The 20245-nt window shown below is 38.5% G+C and overlaps 1 protein-coding gene across 5 annotated transcripts in view; it reads right to left on the reverse strand.

Annotated features, from left to right (window-relative positions):
- SPOP (speckle type BTB/POZ protein) overlaps nt 1-20245 on the reverse strand; it is a 28250-nt gene that overhangs the window by 5354 nt on the left and 2651 nt on the right. For 3 of the 5 annotated variants that reach the window (XM_072885973.1, XM_072885974.1, XM_072885972.1), the window contains exons 2-9: nt 19275-19346; nt 7790-7932; nt 7296-7417; nt 5523-5674; nt 5290-5417; nt 1616-1793; nt 976-1031; nt 406-528 (exon numbers count right to left, since the gene is read on the reverse strand). In XM_072885973.1, coding sequence (XP_072742074.1) covers nt 406-528; nt 976-1031; nt 1616-1793; nt 5290-5417; nt 5523-5674; nt 7296-7417; nt 7790-7867 — 837 coding nt within the window. In that variant the 5' untranslated portion in view covers nt 7868-7932; nt 19275-19346. The remainder of the gene's footprint in view (nt 1-405; nt 529-975; nt 1032-1615; nt 1794-5289; nt 5418-5522; nt 5675-7295; nt 7418-7789; nt 7933-19274; nt 19347-20245) is intronic. The other 2 variants (XM_072885976.1, XM_072885975.1) reach the window with 1 other exon arrangement.

Below are 20245 nucleotides of genomic sequence, written 5' to 3' on the forward strand. Positions count from 1 at the left end.
AACACTACTTTTGAGACTTGGTAATAATCACACTAAAAAAATATCGCCAGATCCACCTTGAAATTTTCTTCTCACCCCCAGCTCTTATGCTAGATTATGCTGAATAGAGATGTCCTCTGAAATTTTAAGAAAATGCTTAAAAGTGAGCAGTAGAGACAGAAATTTCTGATCGTTATATGTTAAGATATGTATCTATACAGCTATAGGTATCTTACATGTATATCCTATCTTATAGGTATCTTATGCTACATCCAGGTTTACCTATAAGCCACAACCATTTCAAAGAAACTGCCCAACCACAATGATCACATGAAAAGCTTACTGCAGCAATCTCCGAGGAGCATTGTGTAAAGCAAGACGCATGTCATTCCTGGTTCTCTGAACACCCATAAATCCCAACTGTACCTTGTCAGCAGCTGCCAGCAAGTCATCAGCCATTTTGTCAAGATTTGGTGCCTTCCCCGTGTAAATAAAGCACATCATTTCCTTAAAAACTTCAGGCTCCACATCATTGATTTCAACCCGATTCTGTATTAGAAAAATGAAGCTTATTAAGATCCTGACAAGAAGCTAAAGACTTCCTTCTACCCAAGCTCTTCCAGTATTCAGAAATTTCCTACAAACTATTTAGAATGTGTACTACTTGCAAAAAAGAAAAAAAAAAAAAAACAAAAAACAAAAGATGTGGATGGAGTAAGAAAAATTCTAAGTTTTATTTCACATTCTCTACTTCTCCCTATCCCACCCCAGACTCCTTCCCCAAGAGTAACAAAGGTAACAATTGCCTCCTTGATCCCTTTCTTCCTCCCTTCAGGACAGCTGAAGCGGAGACCTGCATCTAACGTGAAAAAAACAGTTAAAAGGTGACAAGAGTCACAAACACTACCTAAGAAAGTTATCTGACCAGTGATGCTAAGAGTTGACTAGAGAGCTATTCACCTAGCGGGAGAAGTTCTCCTTCCTTCAGGAACTTACCTTTTTACTCTCTTCCATCTCATGCTCAAACATGGCGCTGAAAACCGGGGAACGCGCTATGGTAGTGGGGAAAATAAAACACAGTTAGAGATGTTCTTTTACTCTTCAGGAGGAGCTAAGTGTAGCCTGCCAACACCTCAACAACTGTCCTGCTACTTAATGCAGGAAAAATTCTCCTAGAGCAGATAGGGCAAATTGGGTACAGCTGCTAAAGAAGTATAGGTTGTGACATAATGTAATGTGGCCAACGTAGCTTCAAACTGGGTATGGGAGAATGTCTTATGTTCCTTCAATCAAGGCTGAAGAGTACATGCGTGGTTAAGGTATGTTTCTTGACTTTACAAGAAAGCATTCCTCTGGAAATGTGGTAACTTCTTACAAATGCTTCAGGAATACATTATCGTACGCTACAGCCACAAAAGAATCCTCCTACCATCCTTGCCATGGCAGGAGGTAGGCAATTAAAAATGGAGCAGACACTTCCTCTCCCTGTAACAGTTCTCAAAATGGTCTTTTACTAGAGCTCTGCAGTTAAAAGCGCTGCAGAAGCCTCCTTTAAAGACGAAGTAACTCAAAAAACCCACTTGCCATCATGTTGTTGTCTCCTATCCCGCTAAGGCCCATCCAACTCAATACCGACCTGCTAGTATGGCTTTGTGAGCCTGGAACTCCTGGCCTGCAACGCACAGACAGCAGTCCGTGAAGCGCGAATTCTCCCAGAGTCCTCCCAACTCATCTGCCAAGCGGCACTCTGGTACCTTCACCATGTTCATAGTGTTCTGGCCGGAGATATTGACAGAGTCCTGTACCACACTCACCTGGAGGGGAAAAGAAAGCAAACTAACTCAAAACTCAAAAACCCACACTGGAAAACTAATCTCCCTACAGGAAGTTTTTATTTCCAGGGCAGGTGAAGGGAAATGCAAAGCAAAACCCACACCTCTCAAGCGGAATCACTGTATGATTAAAAACATCTACATTTTTAAGGCATCCTTTCTACCCTGCCTTAACCCTGTTCTCTGCTCCTCTAGAGTGTCTATCCCAAGTCCTGTATCACACCAGCAGATTTTCTTCTTGACCCCAAATTAACAGCACTTCTATGCAATTTAATCATAACTTTATTAGATGGTTTCCTAAGGAAGTGGAACCTTATTTTTCTGCTTTTACAGTCATCATACCTGACCTAGTTTTTTCCTTCTATCAACACTGTGAAACCCTCCCCAATCAATAATGCAATACAGACAGCAGTACAAATGAAAATGAAGTATACAGAGAGCTTCTATAACTGAGCACTGCATCCACACATGTATGCAAGGGCAGTGTCTGACCCCTCAGACGTCTTGCTGCTTCTGGGTCTAAATTTCTTGGAGAGTTCAATGCTTCCATCACATTACAAAATAAAATTAAAAAAACCCTAAACAGTAAGTTTAAAAAAGCAGCTTTATGTCAAGTAATTAGGAAGATTTGGGGAAGGCAGATAGATTCCTTATCACCTGCTCTACAGCATACACGGTTAGGCAGGGACCATACATAGCCATACTGGCTGATGAATAACACACAAAGGGAACGGTTAAGAGCCTATTCAGCACCAAACCATTATTGTTAAACACAGTAAATCATGCGCCTTCTACAGCAGACTCCAATTAGAAAAGATCAGAGTGACTAATACTACCCTGCTATAGCAAGGAATAAAGGAAGAAGCTGATTGACAGGGAAGCATACGTGAGACTATTTCCTGGATTTGCTGTCAAGTCCAAGTTAAATTTCAGTTCTATTAATAAACAATGGCCAAAGAAGAACAACGGACAGCAAAGGAAGCTTCACAGTTATGTAAAAGGGGAAGAAAATTATGAAGTGAGAGAAATGACAGAAGCACCTTCTAAGGAAAAAAACCTGCTGACAGCACATACCCCACCTCCAGTGGGTTTCTGATGGCAGACACATCTTGTATAAACTATACAACACTCAAAACCAAACAAATATCAGATGCTGCTTGACACTAAAGATTAGCCAGAGCAAATGTGAGGGAGCCAATATTCTTCGTCATTAATTTGACAGCTGCATCATCTTTTTGCCCTGTCTCATCTAGACCAGCAACGTGGTCTCAAGGATGGATGAAAACTCATCAGATTCATTATAAAGGAATTCTAAGATGTAGATCCCTTGCTGGAGTCCAATACTGATTACAGACCAGGCAAAAAAGACTTGTGAACTGTGTCTCAAATCAACAAATAAATCCTCTCCATATATGAAAGAAAGTCAGTTACTGGCATGAAAATCTATTACATGGCTTTTTACATAAGGAGTTTAGACTGGTAGATTCCAAGTAGTGACCAGCCCTACAGGTCAAAATAGATAAGGTTTTGCTTAAACTATTTTCAACATCTTAGCAAGGGAACCAATGCTACCTAGCTCAGAAGAGAGCTATTACCATAACTTTGGGAACACCGTTCTTTTTGGATATTTACCAGAATATTTACCTATGATGTTGGAATATAATTTAAACAGCAAAAAGTAATGTCGTAGGGATATGAACAATCAGCCCCACCTGCAAAACAGAGGTTGAAAAATCCCCAAACTGACAACTAAATGAGGTCAGATTTGAAATGTTTGACAAGGAACATCATTCTCTGCCTTAACAGCATTTTCAGCAAGACATTATTTGTGTTCAGCACCGGACATGAACAGAGAGCAAAAGGCTTTTTCCTTTTAACTTTAATAAAGCAATGAGAAGGTGCAGCAGAGACACTCAGCAACCTTCTGGTCTATAGAAAACTCCAACATATCCCCACATAACAAGCATCTCAACATCCAGTATTGCTAACTCCTTAGAGAGTTTCTACATACAAAACATGCTTGCTGAAAGTACAGATGTGAGCAGCATCACTTGGCACCTGTGGCCAGCAGGGAAGCATTAGGAGAGCATATGGCACACCGGTTTACATGCTATGAGACTTACTTATAAGCTCAGGGAAGAAGAAAAAAAAAAAAAAAAAAAAGGAGGGGGGTAAAAAAAACCCAAACCAAGCTGTTGGAAGTTCTTGCCAAACTGTTTCCAGACAGCAAAACCTTCCCCTCTGATATCACTAAACTTACGATTTCTTACACGCTAGACTGTAGAACAAACTCAAAGAGAAACAGAAGATATCAAGGCCAGGTGAAGCCAGCAGCAAGTTTTCTCTTAATCCAAACCAAACAAAAACACTGAGCTGAAGTTTCACTCCACAATTTTAATTTTTCTGGCTCTTTTATCATGAAGACTAATTGCCAGACCTACAGAGGTGTCATCCAAGACACTGTCCTCTTCTCCTCCCATATTGCTACAAGCGTTAAAGGAAGGGCTCCCTCCATGACAGTAGTCATTTTGCTACTGATTGAATACACATCCTTTAGGAGATGTTTGTTAATTTAAATATGTGCATGCTTATGATGGCCAAACAAAACTGCAACACCTCCTCCCCCCAAAAAAACCAGCTGTTGAACAACTTTGACTGAAGCGTATCTTTCACTCCTGAAAGAAAACACAGCAAAAGAAAAGACTCCCATAAAAAACACTGCAGGAGAGCCAAAGAGAGAACAACTTGTTCTACCTGTCTTCTGGCAAAAATCACAGCTACAGGAGGTATTTTGCAGTTAAAAACACAATAGAAGTAAGACAGCAGAGGCTCTGAAGACACTATATTAGAGAGTTTAAATTTGCTCGTTACGGTTGCTAAACTTAAATATCTAGTTTTAGAAATAACTGCATCTTTGAAATTAGTATTAGTGAAATAATAATTTTGTAAGCAGTTGTAGAAAAATACAAATCACAATGAACAGAAAATTGTGGTTACTAGAAAATTCCTTTTTCTGACATTTTTCTTTTTATTGGCTGTATAGACACATTTAGGAAAATAAAGAAAACTCTTCTTTATTCAGTAGGCAAGTAATAGGTGGGCCAGTTTCCACTACAGAGCTAGTGTTGGTTATTATCCCAAGTGAGTTTCAAATTAAGGAGTACAAACAGATGGATGATAACACTAAACCAGAAGTAAAATGATAATCAAACATGCTTAATTCCTATCATCATCACAGGTAAAAGACAAATACAAAGTAACAAAAATTAAATGGAAGTGAAATACGATGAATCACAGGGAAAAAGCCACCAGCCACACAGGCGCACACACATACGCACAAATAAAATCTAAGTGCCATATAAAGATCCAGTATTTCTCCCGATACCTCTGACTCCTTAAAAGCAATGATGAAAAGTAAGGTCACATCTACCTTAAGCTAATGGAACTGCTATTATTTCAGCTGCACAGGAAGACTTACCTCACAGAAGAGAGTGAGTTTGTCATCTGGAAGAAGTCCATTGGCCTCATCCAAAAGAAAGTCTCTTCTAATAAATTTTTTGAATCCCCAGTCCTTGCCTTGTACAAATCGATACGCTCGCTGGCTCTCTGAAAGAAAGATATGGTGCTTTAAACACCAGCTGAGGGACTCGTTTGATCAACCAGCAAAGGACAAATAACTGACCCCATCAGACAGAAAGAGTTTTTACACACCCATTGCTTTTGTTTCTTCCCCTTTAGCATTCAGGATGGAGAATTTGAACTTTGCTCGAACTTCACTTTTTGGACAGCTCACCAGCAACAGATAGAGGGATAGATAATCTTTACTTTCTTCATCCAAGCCTTTAGGGTTCACACGTAAACACCTGTAGAAGAAGGCATCTGAATGAGATGTCAGGAACAGTTTTTGGCAGGTCATTCATAGCTTTCAAAGAAAGGGCATTGTAGAATTTTCACAATAAAATGTACAGCAAACAAGTTTTGTTTAACAGCCAGTGAACCACAAAGAAATAATAAGATAGGTAAATAGAGTGGAACTGCATGTTACAGTCAGCCTCATGCTACATCTCCAAGACAGATACTAATATACAGGCAGTAACTATGGGCAAACCAATTAAAAAAAACACGGAGGAAAAAAGAAGGGCTGTACGGTTTAAATTACTGAAAAGCACCCTGGATGTCAACTTTCACAAAAGTGAAAGAAATAAGAATGGAGGCAATGGATTCAAGGAAGTGCAACAAATCCAGAGAAATGGTAGGTAAAATTCCACAGGAACTGAAAGGAAAAATGGATTTCTGGAAGGCTGGTAGTTTCTCAAAAACATAATACTAGGACAAAAAGAGAAGAATACTCCCGTGTGAAGAAAAGGTAGTAAGTGCAGGAAAAGGCTAACTCATAAGCACTTCCATGACCTGAAACTTGACACAGAATCTAACAAGAAGCAAAAAGTAGGCCAAATGACTAACAGCTCAAACACACAAGGACAAAAAAAAAATCAGAAAGATCTAGACATTAGAATGAGATCTGACTAGCAAAGGTTATAAAGGTAAGTAATTTAATAACAAAAAAGCAGTCCAAGGAAAGCACAGGTCTGCCACCCAAAGGAAGGGAACACAAATTGTATGACACACACACACACTAAATTATTAAGTGGTAATTTGCTGCAATCTATACTAAGGAGGTTTAAAGAAAAATACTAAAACACTTAACGTTACCAACAAGGGATAAAATAAGGAACCAGGTGTCCATGGATCTACTAGGTCAGAACATGATTCACAGTAGATACACATTCTGACCAAAGTCCACTCTGAGTTACTGGAAATTACTTGAGAACGCAGGGAAGATAAGAAAGTTTTCAAGGAAAGGAAAAGGGTAAAAATAATGTCATCTTTAAGAAGCAGAAAATCCTGGGCAGAAGGAGTTATAGAACACAGAGATGATCTACAGTAACAATGTTAAGTCTCCAAATTCACAAAAAGCTGCTATAAAGAGAAAGGTAATACAGTAGCAATAGTCTCAAATTGCAGGATTTAGAGCATTATCTTTTTAACAACGTGGAGTATTAGGGGCTGAAACTGAAATAGAGCTTGAATACACTGGCTGTGGACTCTCATTGGCTTATAAGAACTTGTTAAGATAAACATCAGTCAAAAAACCCCCAACTTAAGACATTAATAATCCTCTACAGCACGTCTCTGCTTCAAGGCAGGATGTAATCTCCCTTCCAGCCATGGCTTCTATTACTTCTGATGTTTTCCATTATCAGACAAACACTGCAAACAGCCAGATCCTCACATTTGTTTTGTGTGTCCAAACACTATGCTGAACCAACAGTACTTTCTCCCTGTGCGTATGTTGCACATCCAAGGAAGCAAGAACCCATGTGCAGTACAAGTATTTTTATAGATTATTTCCTCTGTTATAGAAGCCCAAATTCTTTCACACAGTTGTACAAACAGGGTGAACCTCTCTGCTCTATTTCTTACCATTTGAGTTTATCATTGGCTCCAGATGAAAAGGTTGAGCTTTTGATGACCTCACCCATTTCTTCTCGGCAGAAGCTAAAGTTGTTTATGGTCCACATGTAGGAAAACTTCACCACCTTGATCTTAAAACAGAGGATAATAGGCGGTTTAGGGTCATGCCCATTCATCCTGGCCATCTTAAAGGCAAAACTGAAAACCTGGAAGTTTTACGGAGTCATTTGCGTGACAAATAACCCCCAAGCGCAAGACAACAGAATCTGGAAATGGCTGGCAGTGGCAGCTGGACCACTCCAACTTCTCCAACTGCCTCCTCCAAAGTTCCACCAAGGGCAGAGGGCAACATTCTGCTGTTGCCTTGGTGAATGCTCGCTGTTAGCAAGCTCAATGTTTGACATCACCTGAAAATCCAGACTCTAAACTTGTTTTGAATAAATTTCTTACCACAGGTTCTAATCGTGTTACGTCAAGAATATCTCAGCACAGTGTGGACTTACCTGAGTGTAGCACCAGCTCTCTGCTACAGGTCCACTCGACATTTCTGCCGGAGGAGGAGGACTCGGCACCCTTGACATCGCCAGTTTGAAGATTAAACAGAATTTCACAACTCAGCAGAAGAAATTTATAATTGATCTTCACCCTGTCAGTCCCCAAAAAGAAAAATAAAAAAACCAAAACTAAGAACAAAGAAAAAAAACTTCAGGAGCACTGTTAAATCTTATGCGACACAAGTTAAAGCCATCATGTTTTCTCCCTCCCTGCTAGCACCTTCAAAATATGATGTTACATTTAAACATTTTAAAGTGTTACCATATGTTTTCTGAAGAGGGGATATACCACCTCCACTCATTCTTTCAATATGCAGCTCCTTATAGGAATAAGCCTAATATATAATTTCTTGTAAGGAGTCCAAGACTTAAATAGGAGACTCCCCACTTGACTTGGGATATACTACTTTACCCTGAGGCCACCTTTTCAACTCACTACTTACTCCCTGTTTTCATTTTGAGACTCTCAGACTATCAGAGAACAGATTTGATAAATGAAGTTCTTAATCTGAAAAAGCTACAGATAGCAACATGCAACCCAAGCTCAACAGCAAAACAAAACCCTAGGTTCAGAGTGACTCCGGTAACATTGACAGAATAATTTCCTATAGCTTAAACCTTCTCCTGAAGCCTTACTATTAGGAAAGGTGTTGGTAATGATTTCCCTACTTCAAACCGAATCCCTTTGGCCAGAGGGAAATTCTCATTGCCTTTATATGCTAGTTAAGTTCCCAATTTCCAAGTGCCAAGTCAAATTGTCATCTGCAGAGAAAGTATGGGGTTAAAACCACTGCAACACACTTGAATGAATACACAGGCACAACTGATACAGGCATCTATTTACCAGAAGGGAGGTTTTGAAACAAAATAGAATAATCAACCCATCTCCGACTTCTGAGTCCTGATCCCTAGGGCAGATACCCAAAACACCTTCAAAGATGAGCTCGGAAACCAGGATTCATAACTTTGGTTTATGAAAAATCAGGTACTAAAATTTTAGGTACTTTCTGCAGGTTTTATTACATTAAACTTAAAATTACCACAATTCCTCCAAAGAAATTCAATTAAACCACTCTGTGTCATTCAAATTAAGCCAAAATTAGCAGACACTAGTTTTGAATACTTAGCTAACTGTCCTTCCATGGGCAACATTCAGTCTTGCCTCTGAGGACATCATCACTTCACTGTCTCCAGTCACAAGTCTTTGGGGGGACAGATAAAACCTGAAATTCCAGCCCAACCAGCAAGAAACAGCTCCTCCTCACCATGGCTGGAGAAGGGATGCCGTTTTGCTGGTTTTAGTCTATGGGTAGGAGAGACCCAAGCTTTCCCCTTGTCCTCGGGGTTTGCAGAAGCACTGCTCAACTCCACCCAGGCTGTTACATTGTTCTGTTCACAGCTATTTTTAATCTACATTGTTCCAGTGATCTGTTTTATAGCACAGGCACAAACAACAGGGACACAAACTCCTGAGAGGATAATAAGCAGCCAGGGAAAGGATGAAGTTTCTTAAGCTCACCTCCTCACTGACGGCAACATGTCTGCTCACTGAGCAACAAGGTGCTAAGCCTAGTGAAAAGGTTTGACCAGAAGGAAGCACAATGAATAAATAAAACACAAGAGTGGGATGTGAAATTAGATAAAAATTGTAGTTAGTTTCAGTGATTTTAGTTTTTAACTAACATCTTCTTTACTCAAACTACTTGCAACATGGAAGTAGTCAGGTCTCTTTTAAAATACTTCCTTATGCACAGTGAGAAATAATGCAACTTTTATTTAAGAAGTATTAGGGGGATGAAGAAAAGACGTAAAAATAACTTAGCTTAGAATAACTTTTGAATTCTCTGACACAATGACACTATGGCCCTCCATACATCTCCCCATATACCTGACCAAAAGAGAGGTGTGAATTAAACCTCAAGTCACAACGACCTACTCGGTCTTCCTCCCAACAGGGATTTTGGGCACAGCCCATCACTGTGAGACACCCTAAAGCTCCATGTGAAGAATGGCCGGAGAGTCAGCAGCAGTGTCCATCTGCATCTTCCCGGTGACTCTGTGAGGCCACAATGCTGTTCTCCTTGCCTGGCTTCAGAATAATTACAAGGAACAGATCCAGAACAGTTCAGATAAGGAACCAATTTCCACATAAGGTATTTATTAACAATAAGAAGATTTTCTATAAGAAGACTTCTACTTCCAGGTAAACCGAAGCAATTAAGTATCTCTACACACACATTAGAGAAGTTGTTTAACATGAAAGGTAATTACACAGTTAAAAGACTCCAGTGGGTCCTTCTTGAAGACAAATTGGTAAATTTAGTGGTAACACCTCCCTTTATGGCATGAAAATGAGGGATTAATGAGGAGGGAAAGAGGAGTCAACAACAACTTTTTATGTTACAATGGCACATTCATCAAGCCTGTTGGAACACACTGAGAAGTTGAAGGGTTTCCTGGATGGAGGGCAGAAGTTAATCCTAAATTCCTGTACCTTTCACTGGTCTCCAAGAAGCAACCTCCAGAAGACTGTAGCCATCAATTGTATAATTGGGGAAGGAAACAGATAATCGTGTGATGCAAAAATTGAAACTTTCACAGCCACTTTCTGTATTTCAACAGGATTTTAAGATGTACCTAAATATTACCTCCATCTTACATATGCAAAGAAGTTTTAGAAAGCTTCTGTGGTCTAAAGGCATTCAAATGTATCAGCTTGAGATACACAGGACTATTTAATTTCCTCTGAGTAACTGTCACTTTTATATCCTATATCCTTTCCTCCCAGATGGCTTGGAAAGGTAGGTGGTAATAAAAGTTATGACAACGTGCTAATAGAATTGCTGCATGCCAGCACATCATTCGTTATGCTTTTAAAATGGCCCAGAGGGGACAAAGGTTTAGATTTTAAAGATTTACTAGTACTTGGAAAATACTTTCAGTCTAGTACGTCAAAGCTTTCTACAGATGCTTTGCGAGGCAGTTAATACAGTTAAAAAAAAGATGTCAAACTCCAGCATACCGCTAGCTCGATACGGCAATCAACCATCAAATACTTGTCATCAAATGACATCACTGGTCCTTTTACTGCTGTAGCAAGTCATAATGGGAATAAACAGGCAATATCCATCACTGTCTTTTGCAAAAATTACCAGTAAGGAAAAACTTGCTGCTTGCCCTGCTTAGCAAGCACACGAACAGGGGAAGTACATAAAAGGTCACTGAAATATATCCTTAGAAGTGTGCCGTAGAAACTGCCACGTGTTCTTCCACCTTCAAATGCTGAATCGCTCTTCTGGCAAGGACCAATATTAAATGCATTTTAAAAGGAACCACAGCTGACTTAAGGTAAAGTTAAGTTTCTGGAATCAGCAGGGCACCTCCGGTGTTTATTTGCTCATGAACACTTAATACTTCACCAGTTCACCCTTCTTCACTAACAGTGCTGGCACCTCTGAACCAGGAGTGAATTAAAAAAGTGCTGCAGCCAAAGGTTTTAGTTTTGTAAATAGTTTTTTTTTGTAAAAAATATTTTGTAAATAGTAGAGTATCAAAATTCTTTCTGGCCAGTAGAGGCAAGGACAAACTTGAAGGTACAGACATAAATATCAAATCACAGGAAACAAAATACAAAATATTGTCTTTTGGACCCCTGCGAGCCCATGTAAAGTCTGCGAAGTCTCTTACTTCCTTGGATATAAACAACAAACAGCACTTGTCTTTGGACATAATTAATATTACAGTTAAGAGTAATTCTCACCTCATTCACAACCACTTCCAGATGGAGACATTTTATCTAAGAACCAGAGCCAGATCAGACCTTTCTAAAGCACAGGAAATGTTGCCCTGCCACTTTGTCCTCATAATTACCTCCTGACTTTGCAGCTGTACCAAGACAACTCCGCTCAAAACTTCATCTACTGTAGGAATCAACAGTCAAAACTATTCTGTGAGCAGCAGAGACTTGACCTGAGAGAGGTGGGGAATATCAACTAAATAAGTAATTCTAGAAGAGGCCTCAAAATTACCAGACTTTTGCTAAACAGCCTGTCAATTTCTACTTCTCAAGATAAACCAACTACCTTTTAAGAAACCAGTCGTTTACACCAGAAATTTCCAAGTATATTCGTTTTCAGTAAGCTTTATTCAGCAAAAGATAACTTACAGAAGTCTGTAAAAGAAGTGTATTTTTAATTAAGCATTTCAAAAACTGCGGTGATTGCTTCTTGGACCAGCAACGTATCAAAGACTATCCAAGAACAGCACAAAGCACAGAGAAAAAGAGCAGAACAAAGATAATTGGAGCCATAAAACAAGGGGACGAGATGTGGAAGCACAGGAAAAGACCATTATCTTCCTGCATTCTTCAAAGCCTTGGAAAGGACAATGGAAGGTCTGAATTTGCTGCCATAAAGAAAGAAAAAGAAGAAAAAAAAAAAAGGGGGGCAAGTTAATTGAAAGAGCGAAATGGGATGCAATGCTATCTAACTAGTGGATGAATAAAATGAGTCAGTTTTCAGATTTTAATGTATACACTAGACAGGGCGTCATACCACTCTTCCTACTTGGCATACCACAGAAGAAAGCAACGGTGGACAAAGTATTCACATAGCCCGAGCTAATGACTGCCAAACGATACTGATTGCAACTTCTCCTGTGTGGCAGGAAATCTTGTCTAGCTACAAATGCAGGTTGAAAGTCAGGCACAGTCAATCCCAGAGGTTACACAAAGTTGCCTAATTATTAACATGGTGGTGTAGAAGAGACTGCACCAAGGTAGCAAACAACCTGTACCAATAAAAATACACTAAGATTAGAAATCAACACTTAGGAAAGATGAAAGTGACCCATACCAAAAAGCTACCTCTTGAAAGGAAGCCTCGTTTACACAAGTGAGAGGCTTATCTTTCTGGAACAAAGAAATGTGAACAGTCCTACAAGAATCACCACCAATCACCACCTGGAAAAAACAAACTATAAAGGAATAACATGAATGAGGTATATACAGACTTAACTGTACCTGAATTAGAGGGAAGAATAATCTATGCCAAAAAAAGCGGTTGGTGAATTAAGCTTGAACACTTTCTAAAAACTGGGAGCGTGTGCATTACACCTTCCTCTACCTTCTGTGCTCTTAAATTCAAAACCAGATCTTACTTAATCTGTACCCTGTTGAGCGCCACAAAAACTGCTGAGCTCCAAATGACACATGGAGTTTCATTTACAATCTTCAGTCATAAGAGAACAGACTGGAAAATCAACACAATCATAGCAGAGAGATAAAAGGAATGAACTGGCATCCAGTGGAAGACGCATACCAGGCTAAAGGACCTACAACTTTTCATCTGGGAGACAGAAACAGTAGAGATAACCTGGTTTCCTTAAAATACAGTGCAAATGATCTCTCTCAACAGTTGAGAGTGCCCGTGCTTTTCTCTTGATTCCACGGCACTATGTATCAGTCCTAATTCAGTTTGTAAGTTGTCCCCACTATACCATCAGTAGCATTCAGGAACTTGGATGGGTACCTTCTTTTTATTATACCCCAAAGTTGCCAAGTACATTAGAGAAGACCAAATTCCTGAGGTCACAACAGGGCTCTCTGGACACCGCATAAAAGGAAGATTTTAATTAAGGCAGATGCATACACCTTAATTCAGTTTATTTCAGAAAACTCATTATCAAGTCAGAACATCCAGAACTGCCCTTTTTTTTTTTTTTAATCATGGAAAAGTAAAGAGGAGTTACCTAGAAAAATCATTTTCAACACAGTTAATAAGATAGAGTGATAGAGTTATCTCAAAATGCATTGAATATTCGCAGCCCACTAGAATTCAGGAACTAAAATTTCAGTTTGAGAAATATTCCAAAACTAAGGGTTTCTTTTCCATTCTTGGAACTTTTTAAATTTTTTTCCTTTAAACCAATTCTCCAGTTATAAAACACACACAAAAAATTAAAACAAAAAAAAAAAAAGAAAAGGCTTGGTCATCTACAAAAATCATAATTTGTATGAAACCATTAAGGGATGCGACAATTGTCAGTGAAACATCAGCACTGTAAAGAGAATTACAAGTTTTACACGTATTTGGTAAGAAAAGAAACATCATCATTCTTTAGCTGTAGACCATCTACCATCCCTTCCCCCTCCTCCCCAAATATCACCAGATAAAATAGCAAACAGCTAAAACTAAACCAAGGAAAGCGAGAGGAAGTTGGTGGTAAAAAGCAGCCGAGAGTTCTCTAAATAACCTTCTGCTTTTATAAACAAATCCTCTACTGAAAATTTTTGCTCTTCAGTCATTAAGCCAAGTCATATTTTTGACATTCTTCTAAGACTACTTCATGCCGGTGTTTGAACAGATGCAGAAAACTGTATCTCCTTTAATCACATCCAACCCTAACTATAAATTACCCAAAGTATATTAGAATTACATCCACACCAGTAAATATGAAAAGTAATCAAATTCTTAAAAGCAAACAAAACTTTTTTTTATTTTAGAGTTACTGTTGCGTTTAAGTCACCACTGCTATTTTCACCAGATGTCTGCCTCTTCTTTAACTTTCTACTTCCATCTTTAATCCTCTTGAGGTATGTCCTGAAACGCTTAAAGCTTAAATCTTCAAAACTGTTTTTCCTTAGAAGTTAATCTTCCTCATAATTTTTTAATTCAGACCATAAGCATGTTAAAAAGAAATAAATCTCTTACTTCTTTTGCTCCCAATTCTCCTTTTCACCTCTTTTCTCTTCCCTCCTGCCAATCCATTCCTGCTCATTTCTCTCCTCTCACAAGGAAAAACGTTATTTGAACACACCAGCTTAGGTCTTACAGAAACAATCAGCCTGAGTAGACTTCTGTCTTCAATAAGAAACCTGATCTTATTTTTGAAAAGAAGGGTTTTGTTATTGCCCCTGAACTCTTCTATTTTAGACTCTCCCTCACAGGCAAATCGTAGGAAGTATTTTACAGCTTCAGTTTCTACTTGTAGGGTAAATTGTTACCTGTCACTTGTCAAGTAACTCAGTTGCCATTTTAGCAATTTTTATTAAAGTAAAACATTTGCACTTTCATAGCATGTAAGTCATCTTCCAAATTAAAAGATAAAGCCACGAAAATGACTCTTTCCCAGAAAACTTCCTAACATGCCAGGGAAGCCTCTCACTCTGAAAGCAGACTGGCAGCAGGGGGGCAAGGGGGTGTCCTCTCCTCTGTAGATGGTTCTTCTCTTGTAAGAGCAACACCCTGCTAGAAATACCTCACACACTAAAATCCCAACAGATTTCTGGGGAGTTGAAAATAACTGGAAGAAAATGCCTGAAGTAGTATAATGTCTCATCAGAGAACAAGCAAAAACTGAAAATTAAGCAGGACTGCGTTTTTCAATCTACTGTGCGGAGACCTGGTACCAAACACCGCTAAAGCACTCAGATGGGATTGCAGCTCTGACCTCTAGCAAACCACCAAGACTATAATCCCCTCTGGAGCCTTTTATTTATATCAACTTTCCAGTAATACAAACATCTGGTAGTCCTCACATAACATTTTCCAGTTGCCATCTTGTGTTAATATTTCTAAGAGCTTATCAAAAACAACTTGAGCTGAAATACAGTTTCTGCCATTATTATTCTGGAAATTAAGCTTTCAAATAATCAATTTAGAGATTACAATGCGTGGCCAAAACTAGACAACAAACTACTGGATTCTTTCACCTACTTGCAACTGCAGCATGACTTCAAAATGGTTATGAGAATTATTTTAACCTGCTAAATGTAAAGATCATACTATTGCCAAATAAAAGCACTCTTAGAATCAGCATGCAAACCTGGGTTTTTGGAAAAGCATGAAAAGAAATCAACCGCTTGCTTCATTCCAACAGAAAGCTCACTCCAGGACTTATTTCTAACAGATAATAAATTGCAATTACAAGCACTCAAAAAGACTCCTGTTTGCAGCCTATCCTACCAGGTAATGCTTCTCCAACACTCATGGTTTTATAGGCAGGAAGAGTCCTTAATTTTCAAAGCTACTTTGTTTGGTCTTTTCTCTGACCTTATCAGACATCAACATGAGAAGGAATAAGGAGAGGAAGGAGATAGGAATCAAATTACAACCAGCTTCCACTTCCAAACCACCTATATTTTCCTCAAAAACCAGCAGCCATGTTTTCTACAAAACATATCACACCAACTTCAATAAGGCATGATGGTTTCGCTAGCATAATTTTAATAATCTTACTCACATTAACATCAACAAAATTACATCTTATCATAAATCACACCCCAAAAATAACACAATTATGGCATTCGCCTACACCCATATTTGAATATCCTAACCATTCAAGACCAAGATTATCAAATTAATAAGACAAAGAGCAAAGAAAAATTTTGGTAGCTTAGATATTCTATATTTCATATGTTTTTAGCCAATAGCAAAAAAGACTGGACCAGAGGCATTATTATATATCTATTTATACTAGTGACACTTCGGAAGCAGGGCAGCACGGTGCATTCTTTTCACTGCTTTTGGCATAAATGTTGTAACTTGTGTTAAAAGTGAAAAAAATCCCAAAGGAAGTATCTTGGACACAGGGAGCTGATTGGCTGATTTTTAATTATATGTTGTAAGCTGTTGTTGGCATAAGCCATTTATTGAATCTTTAAAAAACAGAGGGAAATGTAAAAGTACGTGAAAATAAATTCCCAGGAGATACCTACATTTATTTCCCTTTTACACCAACAAGCCACCTCCATAAACTGTGTCCAGCCTCAAAGAAGAAACCAGTTCTTGTTGCTTTTGTTTTGTTCCTGTTACCTTCTGTTCTTATAAAAACACTTTAAAAAGTCTTTCTACTATTTTCCCCATCAATAGTAAAACTCAATAAGCTAGCAGGCAATATTATCTAAAGAGAAATATCAATTATTTGCTAGCCAAGAACCAACAAGTTATAAATCTTTACTACCGAGTAACACTAGGGCTTTTATCACACTTGCAGGTTTGGTAAAGTTGGCACCAACCTAAAGCAAGGATGTTGCAGAACATTTCCAGGATACACCTGCATATAATCTACTGTAATGCTCGTGCTGGCACTCCCTGATTAAAATTACATTATATAAGATTTAAACAACAGTCATTTCACTGTAATCTTACTTGCTAGAAAGCAGAGGTATGTAAGGCAGAACACGACACGCGACGGCAATTTTCAAAACTTCTGGACTCAAACACCTACACTGACACACTGTTCTTCTCTCCGGGAACAAGTATGAACGACATCACAAGCTAACAGGAAATCTTAAGAAAATGGTCTGTCTCTCAAATGCAGTAGTGAAATACAGTTCTCTGAATTTCACTTGCTGCCCACAAGTGCTTCTAAGAAATTAATCAAACTGATAACATGTGGTTTTTAAGAACAACTTGTTGAGGTTGCACACTTCTACAAAAAAGCAGCTGAGGAAATGAAGGCACCAATATAGTGCTGTCATTTAATATGATTTTGAAATTACAAAGACAGATCTATAAGGCCAGGATACCCAGCCTACACCAGCCTGCCTTCCATGCATTTGAGGAAGGTACCGTACGATGTCTTTACCCTAAGATAATGGATTCTGGGCGGGGCGGGGCGGGGGGGGGGGAGGGGATATGACAACATACTTTAACAGTCAACATAGTCAATCTGTAGGCATGATTCTAGCCATGTTAACTGAAAACTCTTCCATTGATGCAGTCAGCGTCTGTTCTAGCCTCTTTATGCAGCAACACTTGGGAGGCAGCCAGGCAGCTTCTCTGCATTGCTCTACAGCAGCTCCAGACGACTTAGTGTATTTGCCTCCACCTGCTCTCCAGTCTCACTGCTATAAGCATGTCTCTGAAACCAGGGCTGTCATCTGAGCTTTTCTTTCAGACACAAAGGCAAATCCACTATTTCAAATAAAAAATAAAAATTAAAAAGGATTTCTTTTTAAGAGAAGATAAGTGATGCCTCAGTAGCTTTAAAATCTAAGCCGAAGAAATAAAACTTAATATATCTTGGGAAGTCTCCGACTAGTAAACCACTGCTATTAGAGAAAAGTTGCTATATACAATTATGATCTGGTTTATGATTTGTTGAACAAATTTCTGTAGCGATGAGCAAAGAATGTGGGCAGAACAGTAACTAAAGCCACACTTAAGAAAAATACACATATTCTTAAATTAAATTACTTCTTCATCTGATCAAGTCCCATTAGCAAACTTCTACTTCTTGTTTGGTTCTAAGATGAGTAAGTTTTTCTAGACCATCTTCTCTGCCCACATAGTTTTGCTTAAGGATCAGTTCTTGTTACAGTCCCAACAGAGATATTCACATTATACTCATTTTGGACATAGCTGTTTATTGGTAAATATGAGGACTTAGACTTCAGGGAAAGGAGGAAAAAAACCTGAACAACTACACACTGCTGTTTAAGTCCCACAAATAATTTTGTGAACCTCTACAAGTACCATTGCTGCATATTCATAGTTAAAAATGTGTAATTCTTTAAGTTCTGTTTGACATCAGAAGATATGGTTTCCATTTTTAGAACATCACATCAGCCTTTTCAGATTGATGCTGTATAGATGTCACTGGCATGTCTGATGTCACATATTAAAGTGTTCCAGCTGTACCTCTATTAACTCAAAGGGTGGCATGTTAACTCCAGAGATAAAGTAGTGATTCAGAGTAACTTGAACTATCAGTCAGCAATTTAAGTATCCTAGTGTGCAACTATACCCTACATAAGTTTACATATCATGTGACATGAAATGTTTCTGAATATGTAATAAATTTAAGTGTTTGGAGTTCTAAACCTTCCGGTATATTTTCAGAAACAATATTACTGAACTTATGAGATTCCTAAATATTTAAAATGCTTAAAAATTAGCATATTTTCAAATGAATATTATGACTTTTTCTGTATGTGAGTCTCTTAAAGGTGTGCACAAGTGCCTCCTTTTTTGCTGGAAAACGATTTATGTTATCAGAAGTTGGATCAATTTTTTAAAAGCATTAACATTACTGTAGATGATTCACAGCCCAAGCATTACATCAGACCCAATTTAAAATGCACAACATACACGCTATATTTCTAGCAAAAGCCATTTTTAAAGTTCACAGTCATACAAAATAACCTACAACACAGGCTAAGAAAAGCTGAACTGAGATCTCAGTATGAAAATTTTAATACTATTTTCTCTAGTCAGTGCATCTAAAGTCACCGGTATCCTACTGGCTTCTACTGTGTCAATGGCCAGAACAGTATCTTCCAGTTATGCATTCAGTGTTGGAATGTTTAATCCCTCCCATGGTCCTGACTTTATAAACTCTACGGATGTCTAAAAATTCATGTTGTAAGGCCAGCTACACCTCACAGAATGCAACAGTGCAACTCCTGCCTGTAGCCAAAGAATTTACTCACAGTATACAAATGAAATCCCAAGTCTTTTCCGGGCATTTGCTACACAGTCAGTGGTTCTGCATCTTTTCGGTCCTAAAAATGTAGAAAAAAAAAACTAAAACAAACAAAAAAACCACAAATTACATTTCATGTGTGCTATGTATTGTCTTGAATTCTCAGCTATGCGCATCAGCAAAAAGGAAGAGACTTCCAGAATCACTCAACTCCTTCCTTCCCAAACACTGCTACAGAGTTCAGTAAAGGGACACTTAACAACGTGAAACCAAGAGAAGAAGTTCTAATGTATCTACAGATATAGTTTCTGAAAAACAACAGCTTCTTTGCCTCCTGAAGGGTACAAATACTTTAATCTCATGCTAGTTTCCTGTACCGTCATGTGTTTCTAGAACTTGGGACACATGCTTTATTTAAGAGGTCTCTCAAGTACAAAGTACAAGGCAGAATGCAGCAGCAGCAGCTTATCGACTGACAATCAAGAAGCAACGCTCTCAATAAAGGTTTTTTGGGGTTTTGTTTTTTGTTGTTTTTTTTTTAAAACCATATTTTTGTTGTATTTCCTCTCTGTGCTGAGTAGGAAAACCAACAGTCAGAGGTTGGAGAAATACAGCAAGATCTTACATAATACTCCAATCGTGCAGAAAATCGAGCCAAAGCTGGAAGGAGAGAAGGAATTTTACAAAATTACAGTGGATATTTCCAAGCATGGAACTATGAATGCAATCAGTAACACAGCAATAGCTCCTGATCGCACAAGAAATAGATATCTTTCCCAGCTTTATGCCCAATTTTGCAGAAATAACATCCAGGAAGAAATGAAGCAGATGATTTCAAGTTTACAGATCCACAGTGAGCCAGGCAGTGGAATGGCAAGCCCCACGAGTAAAACACTGAACAGAAGGGTGTGCCAAGAATAAAGCTGGTAAGTCCCTCTTATTGTAAACTGGATTGGTATCTAGAAAAATCACACAGGG

The sequence above is a fragment of the Ciconia boyciana genome, chromosome 22 (genome assembly GCF_034638445.1).
Source record: "Ciconia boyciana chromosome 22, ASM3463844v1, whole genome shotgun sequence".
Taxonomy (NCBI): Eukaryota; Metazoa; Chordata; class Aves; order Ciconiiformes; family Ciconiidae; genus Ciconia; species Ciconia boyciana.